The sequence below is a fragment of the Mastomys coucha genome, unplaced genomic scaffold (genome assembly GCF_008632895.1).
Source record: "Mastomys coucha isolate ucsf_1 unplaced genomic scaffold, UCSF_Mcou_1 pScaffold7, whole genome shotgun sequence".
NCBI classification, from domain to species: domain Eukaryota; kingdom Metazoa; phylum Chordata; class Mammalia; order Rodentia; family Muridae; genus Mastomys; species Mastomys coucha.
In genome coordinates this window covers 107,034,400-107,043,248 of record NW_022196913.1, presented here as the reverse complement: position 1 = coordinate 107,043,248, position 8,849 = coordinate 107,034,400, and the positions used below count along the sequence as shown (strand labels likewise).

The 8,849-nt window shown below is 40.8% G+C and overlaps 1 protein-coding gene across 2 annotated transcripts in view; it reads right to left on the bottom strand.

The window, feature by feature from the left end:
- Khdrbs3 (KH RNA binding domain containing, signal transduction associated 3) overlaps nucleotides 1-8,849 on the bottom strand; it is a 158,966-nt gene that overhangs the window by 82,315 nt on the left and 67,802 nt on the right. For both annotated transcript variants that reach the window (XM_031359407.1, XM_031359408.1), the window contains one exon: nucleotides 726-842. In XM_031359407.1, coding sequence (XP_031215267.1) covers nucleotides 726-842 — 117 coding nt within the window. The remainder of the gene's footprint in view (nucleotides 1-725; nucleotides 843-8,849) is intronic.

Here is an 8,849-nt window from a genome sequence, read left to right as displayed (position 1 = left end):
CAAGGACGGCATGTTAACTGGTGCCGTCGCTGCTCAGGTCTTGTAACCATTTTGTTAATATTTTATATGCAGCTTCCCTGCATGTCTATTAAATCCTATCTCACAGATGGAGTGCTGGTCTTCTTACAGTCTTACCACCTCCCTTTCCTTTCTGTTCCCTAAGCATTAAGAGTAGAAGCTTATGGAAATGTGATTCCTGTACAGCAGCCACATTCTCCTTTGAGTACTGTGAAACATCTCACAAGCACAGCCATAGCACTGGGCAGCAGAATCCTACACCACAGCCATATGTGGCCCACCATGGACCATGCATCCTCATGTAGCATGTGAAGGTGGGTAAAAGATCTATACAAGAAAAAAAGTCTCAAAGGGACTAATTTAAAACACAATGGTGGGGGAATGATAGGTAACTTTTCTTTCTCTTCATTTTAAAAGGTGACAGGCTGCATTCATAATAAACAATGTACGCACCACTGATTTTTCACATGAGTCTTAAATAGCTAAAGGTGGTAAAATACTATCTGTTTTGGAACTGGCAGAGGAATTCCGTCTTCTATAGAGCATCACAGTGTACTCATCACCTCATATGACCTTTGCCTGGAATTCTGTTTGAGCTTCCACTTCTCTCTTAGATACTAGGCATTAACGTAACAGGCAACAAACAGACATAATAGACTTAATAGTGCATGGCCAGTAGGGTCACCACTGTCCATGGCCAATATTACCTTTGCCTTGTCTCTCATGGAACCTTTTCCAAGGATGGACATTTTTGTCAACGTTTCTTCTTGTAAGCGCTTCAGGGAATTGCCACGCGGACCCAAAAGCTTCCCCACAAAGTTGAACTAGGAAAAACAAACCGGCCAAATTTGTAACATTCAAATCTTAAATGTAGTTTACCAGCCTTGAGTATTGAGAAACACTGCCCAACATCCCTCATGGATAGCAAGTATTTATGTTCCTGCTACATAAATCACACCATGATATTTTTCAGACCATATAAAGTGGTGGCGAAAATGTAAAATTTAAAAAGGTATCCTTTGCACTAGCCATTTCAGTGACTACAAATTTCCTCTTATCTATAAGCAAGGCTAAGATTAGCATACAGGTGAGGAAAATGACACAGGGACCCTGGAATGGGACACACTGATTGCCCTGCTTTGTCAGCACGTAGATTTAGTTACTGACCCAATGAATGGACTGACCCAAGTGAATTCTCCACGACCGAAAATAAATCACAACAAAATAACTCTCTTCCAAAATAACTAGATGTAAGAATGCAGGGGATGCATGTAATAATGTACCTGTTGTTTCAGATTCAATAAGCAGGGAGGAAGTGAGTTACTGAGCGCACAGCCTCTGAGGTTAGGCTGCCAAGGTCTACACTGGGGAAGCATCCTGTTCACTAAGTGCTTGGTTCACTCTCCTGTACAGCAGACATGAGGATAGGAGCCATGCTCCTAGGGTCATTTTGAGGACTGCGAGGTTCAGTGAGAATAAGTCATTCTTACTTACAATAAATACTTAGCACATAACACATATGTAAGAAACACCTTGTACAAAGAAATTATGAAAAATGTTGAATACATCTCTAAAGCTTTCCTGTAATTACTAATATTTCTGTCTACAAACCAGGAACAAGCAGGTCACCATTTCTCTTTGGAAAGATTTCTGAGTCCACACTCAGAACAGCCTCTGCGGTCTCAGTGGTCTACACCATGGCTGTTGCTGTTTTAGGGGAAGTATGATCTTTAGCACTTGATCTAACTATGGCAGTTCAAGTGACTTTCCTGATATCAGCTAACTCTTAAAAAAATCAAAATGGGATTCTTTATATGCATTTTTAATTTTATTGGCCTTCAATCAAAATTCAAGCAGTTTTCACTTTTACATGGAATTAGTTCAGTAAGGCATCCACATCCAGACCCACCTGTGTCTGCCTGGCCTTGCTACCCGTTCTCTACATCATCTTAGACGTTTCTACTGTTTGAACATGGATCTCCTGAACTGGATCTCCAAGTTTCTCTTATGTTTCCTGGCTTGACTTTTTGGAGGGTGCAACCACATTCCATTTATAATGCTAATTTTTTTTCTTTTCTTCGATCAAATGCTTAACTAGTACCAAAGTTTTTTCCTTTGAAAATTGATTTTTTTTTAAATTTTCACCCATTTCTCTCATTCACCTCTCTCAAATTCATGAACTCTATTATCGTTACATCTGTCTGTTCATCCATCCATCCACCCATTCATCAATCCACACAGACACAATCTGCTAAATTCATTTAACACTGTTGGTATGTACCCATGTTTAGCTCAGTCTACGAGGGATTCAATAACCTACCAGAGGTCCACCACGGGAGAAGACTCAGTCTTCCTCTGGAGCTGCCTGTAGGTTTTCATCTATGAGTGGGACCTTGTGAGATGTTCCCTTTCAAGGACGGCATGTTAACTGGTGCCGTCGCTGCTCAGGTCTTGTAACCATTTTGTTAATATTTTATATACGCAGCTTCCCTGCATGTCTATTAAATCCTATCTCACAGATGGAGTCCTGGCCTTCTTACAGTCTTACCACCTCCCTTTCCTTTCTGTTCCCTAAGCATTAAGAGTAGACGCTAAATTGTAGATGGGTCAATTGACACAGGGCTCTCCGGTTGTTTCTTCTCTTCATTTTGACCAGTTGTGGATGTGTAGAGCAGCAGACATGTACTGCAAAAACGATTGCTTGATGAGGGGTGAGAGCCGCTTATGTGTAGGTATATGGACAGGTACTTAGAATGCAGTTAGAAATTATACTGGTTTGTTTGGGAAGGTGGCTGTAGTAGATTCGCCACCAGGGTCCATTACCTATGCAGTCATAGTAACAGTCAACTAGGTTTACAATAACAAGCTTAAATCACTTCCTACTGACGGACCGTAAGTCTAACTAGATGTGATGACTATGGAGATATGCCACTATTAAGTCACTGGAGGTGCCTTTCAAGCTTGCCCTTGCCTTGGTTCTCAGGCTTCACAGCTGGGTGGGATTGTTGGTTGTGTAATTTACTTGGCAGCTAGTGTACTCATCTGAGACTGTAAGAACCAGTCCTCAGAGAGGAAGACTCCCAATCAGTTCTAACTCCACTCTTCCAAGTCCTGTTCCAAGTGTGTACAACAGAGTCTATATGCACAAGTCAAAGGAGATAATCAAGAGTAATGGCAACAATCTATATTATCATGGGAGTCTCTTGGATTCCCCCTGACCAACAACTAGAATGGAGGCTTTCCTTGCTGGGCTCTTGGGTTTTTATTAGATAGTCTATGACTCCTAGGAGAACCCCTTCATCCTGTATAGTGAAACTCCATTTAAATGACATAAATATATACATTTATGCATGTACATATGTATGGACATATGCATGTATGTATGTGTAGATGTCTATATTTTAAAGTAAACCTATAAAGTGTTTCACCAAGGATTCCTCCTTGCCTTACGTACTTTTCAACTACCCTTGGCATTATTTCTGTCTCCTTCCTACCTCTCCCTCTGTATTACCCTTCCTTCTCCGACTCAATTGAGTCCCCCGACCACAGCATCACCTTTCCCCATTAACAGGACCCATATCTCACTATTCTCTGTCCTTACGGCCCCTCATCATGGTCCCTTTCTATTTTGCTGGCTTGTTCAGTTATTCCAGGTTACATCTCAAGTCTAAACATTTGGAATAAGATCCATAAATAAGAAGGACCATATAGCATTTGTCTTTCTGAGTCTGGGTCACCAAACTCAGTGTAGTATGTTCCAAGTTCTACCCATTTAACTGCAAATTTTATAGTTATATTTCCTTTGACAGCTAAATAGAATTGCATCATCTATGTTCCAAATCTTCATTGTTCACTCATCCCCACTGCAATAGTACCTTTCTGGGCTCCTGCAATGACTTTTAAAAATACAGTCTCTCCTTATTAAGTTCAGGGTTCAATTTTTAGTATGGCCACTATGTCTTCAAGACAGATAATACAAATTAATGCATTTCAGCATTCCTTTCTCCATTAAGTCAACATGTGCTGAATAATTTTATTTATTCATCTGCATATAAAAAATAGAAATGCTACTATTTCTAGAAGCAATGATTTTTTTCCCCAGATGCCAATTACACACACACACACACACACACACACACACACACACACACACACAAATGCATACAGGCATATGCACATGCAAACACACTGAAAACAGGCAATGTCCCACAATCACTAGATGGCAAATGGAAACAGTAATTGTTTCCCTACAGAAAGTGGACATGAGCTGCAATAAGTCATCATTTTTACTGATGAAAGACAACTGCCATTCTACACAGGTGATGTGAAGATTTTCCCCAGGGACAGTGATATCCAAACCTCAAGAACACGTAGGGCTTCTGTTAAAAGGTTTCCCTTAATTGGATACTTACCAAAAGTTCACTAACCCAACGCATGAATGTTGGTTCTGACTCTAACCCAGCACACAGAACTGACTCTGACTGCTTTGCCATCACAGTTTCAAAAGTGTTCTTCTTCAGAGTCCCAAGACAAGCAAGGGGGACCACCTCTCTGCATCTCAGCAGCTCAAGACTGACTTCCCCAGGGTACTGGCCAGGGCTATGTGCACTGCTCTATCTACAGTGCCTGTGCAGTGAGCATGCTAACTGTTTGAGGAACTGATTAATTAAATTCTAGCAAGTTCACCTGGAATATGCTTAAGTCTGTCCATTTTTCTTTAGCCCTATAGTAACCAATCATCCACCAGCTATATCCAATCACACATAACGACTTGAGGCCTTTCTCTACATAGTCTTTTCCCTCCTTCCTTCTATCAACAGAGAGGGCTCTTTTAGAAAAAGAATGTTGACAACAGAAGGATAACAGACAGGAGCCCGCTGAAGAACCAGTATAAGGAGACACCCAGCTATAGAAAACAAAAAAACAAAAAACAAAAACAAAAACAAAAACAAAACGATTCCTCTGGTAACTAATCCAACCTAGAATTCAGTCAGAATTCACTCTTTGCTAAAGATCTCATCACAATGTGTAACGTCCTACCTCCCAACACTGCCAGGAAAAGAAAAATCCACTTTCCACATGGGTCTCAGAAGAAACAAAACACATTGAAAGTGGGAGGCAAGAGAATCTGGCAAAGCCAGACACACCAGCCAGCCAGGGTCCTGGGGGTAAGCAGTTCACTTCTGTGAGGCCTTACTCCCTCTGCTCACAAGTCAGTGCTGACTGGCTGCTGGGAACCACAGTCCTCACTGGTCTCAATGACTGAGCTTTGGCTGTGTGCCTTGGACCTCACTTACTACTGTTTAGGAAAGCACACACTGTCAGTCCTTCAAGCCTGATCTCTCACTCAGTCCTGCCCGTGCTATTAGTATGGGAAGCCACAGCTGAGGACAGATAAAGCATGTGTCTGTTAGTTTGGAGTCACGTGGCACAGTGTAACAAGCTTCCTCCACCTCCACATATGCAAGTGACCAGGCAGCCATGATCAAACAGGCAGACTTAACCTCCTCAACACCACTGTGTTTTCTAAGACTTGGAAGGTTGACTGGCCTACTTGCTTTGCTTGCTCAAATTGGGAACAGGGTGGCAGTCTCTCTGAGGTTGAAGGCCCTGTCTCACTCACCTTTGTACTTCAACACAACAACCAAGAACAAAACCTTGCTTACAAGAGGCAAGCAATGTTTCATGAACTCAAAATTGAGTGGAAAATACAAACCACAATTACTACTCAGACTCTGTCAGTATCCACTGAGGCCTTAAATACCATCAAGCACAGAATACACCACAGGAACAGATAGAAGGAAGCAGGTTTATGGAATATCGGTGCTTACAGGCCAAGAGTGTCTTCTACCTGAGGATCATATAAAATCTTAAATGTGTATTTAAAATTCTTAAAGTGAATATATATCCCAGGACAATATAAAACAATTAAGGTACAGTCTCAGACAATGTAAAGATATTCTCTAAAGGTGAGGCTGAATTATATTCAAGAACAAGGTAATTTTTAAATATTTGAGCACAGTTTAAAGTACACATTGTAAATGAATTTAAGACCCAAGAAACTGAGAGACTACAGAGCAGGAAGAACCAGGCCCATCAGGTACACTGTGTGGGGATGGCTACCATAAACACCTGCTTATCACCACTTCATGCATGCCCAGCCCTTCACCTTCCACGGACAAAGGCCTATAAGCAAATACAATTATGCTTTATACATTTAAAATGTCATTGCTGTTCAAGCACTGGCTGAAAAATCAGTGGTAACAAAGGGGATAGGAATTACCAGAACAAACTAGATGCAGAGATAGTCTCTAGTGGGGAAACTCTTAGCACACACCTACTGTGCCTGCACTCTCTCCAAATAACCCCCATCACTTCTTCAAATCCTGGCCCACTACCTCTCTTACATTAATTCACCCTTTAGTCTATTTATTTGGTAAAATGAATGCTTTCCACTGATAAATTATAATTTCTCTTAGACTAAAGTACAGCCTACTTTGGTTTTTCTATCTTTCCTGCATAGTGGCTTCTCACTAAATATTTATGAAATTAAAGCTTATTTTCCTTTCCAATTTAATATTATTGTTCAACAGTTTATGTCAATTTTTTTGCTATAGAGATTATAGTAACCTATGTAAGCTGCCAATAACTTATCATTTAAATGTCTTGATTTTCGTAGTAAATATAACCATTGTTGGTGGTAGACTGCAGCTCTGTGCCTGTGAATGGGAGAGTCCAATGTACTGAGACATTATCAAATCTTTAAAAAAAAATCAATCAATCAATCAATCAATGGAGCTTACAAGTAACTTTTCCTCACTGTATGAGCAGGGAGCAAACTTGTGGACAGCACTGTGCACATGATATACAATCTTATTTATTTTCATCACTAATCAACATTGCATTTGCCAGCAGAAGATGGAAGATAGCTAGAAATTTTTAATCCAGAAAAATCAGAGATGATACCCATCTGATTAAAGATGCAAAGGATTAATTGCAGGATTTAAAATCAAAGGCAAGATATTGATATGGATAAAGAGGTTCTTAGAATGGCATAGCTGAGGGACAGCAGCCTTCTCAAACAGATTCTGACAAGAAAACAGGGAGAAAGATGAAGGGGAGTCAACGTTGGAAGCAAATGCCTGGTCCTTGAGGGGTGGGTGCGATGCGGGTTAATGAACTGGTATTAAGCAGGCAAAAAGGATGCCCTTGGGCACAAGGCACCTTAATAGACTGTAGGACTTACTGTTCACTGAAATGAAGAGAAACAAAACCACAGGAAAAGATCCACAGTCAAGAGTGGAGTTCAGTTACAGCCATCAAGCTCGTCCACGGTACATCCACACTGGGCAGCCAACAAGGAGTTTGGTGGGACATTTAGAGAAAGGCTGACATGCTAAGAGCTAATGAACACAGGAGGTACACACACAACCAAGTCTCTCTAGTTCAAGTTCTCAGTGTAAATACTTCGTGTGCCCTGTGTTGTGCAGTTATGGAGTCATTGCTTGTTTGATGCATGTTTAAGTTTAGTTCATAGCAGAAATTACATTGGAAAAATGAGAAGCTTGTGGTGCAGGTGTACTGCCTCTGCCTCTCAATCTCCATGTGGGTCTCTGCTTCTTGGCCCCACAGTGTGAGCTGCTCTGCTCTGCTCGCCTCTGCTCTGTTGTGACCATCAGGATGTATGGAAATCTGTGCAGCTGTGTCTCAGATCCTCATCCCTACAGCCCTGGGCGCTGGGTATTCCATCACAGTCCTACAAACTCTAATACAGATAATGATGTCAGCAGCATCTTAATGAGAAGCCTGGGGTTCCCCATTCACTGCATCAGCCATGACCGCCATGGTAAAGAAATGACCCATGTGCCCATTGATGAAGGATTTTAAAAATGTGAAATATATATGCTGAATGAAGCATTAAAAAAAATCACATCACTGTGACAACATTGGTGAACATGAAGAGATTTACACCATATAAAATAAACCAGTTACAGAGACACAAATCACAGCATTATCTGTGTGGAATCTAAAAGCGATGAATGGGGAAAAGACAAGAAAGGGGAGGTGCAAGCACTGGTTGACATTCCTGGTTAGCACTGGTTAGCTAAGAAAAATTAGTCTACACAATCAACTGTATAGCCAGGTGATACAATTATCAATGGATGGACCAAAATAATTAGAAGGGAGGATGTAAGAAAAGATAGATGTTTAAAGTGATGGTTAGTTGGTTGGATGTCATCACAACACTGCATTGCTATGCATTTTAAAGACCCTTACTACATGTCTGGGGGTGGAGGACCATGGAGTGCCTGCTCAGGCCTGCAGCTTATCATCAGGTCCAAAAACTTAAATTCATAAAAACTGCACTGTTTCCCAAAAGTAAATTAACTCTCACTTAAAAGAGCATATATGACTAATTGTAAGCATTACCATCTTATTTCTACAGGTAAGCTATTAGTTTGAAACCTAAATCAGATGATCCTCTGGGAAGAGAGCTCTCTCTGAAAATCAACCAGGGACTACAGAAAAGGCAACTTTTTTTTAATAGATAATTTTCTTTTTTTATCTTATTTTTTATTAGTTGTTTTCTTTATTTACAATATTTCCTTTCCCAGGTTCCCCTCCAAAAGAAAAAATAAAAATAAAATAAAATGAGAAAAAAATAAAATAAAAAAACCCAAAAACTAAAACAATCTTCTGTTTCCCCCCACACACACACTCACCACCTCACCCTTTCCCACTTCCTGGCCCTGGCATTCCCCAACACTGGGGCATAGAACCTTCACAGGGCCAAGGTCCTCTCCTCCCATTGATGACTGACTTGGCCATCC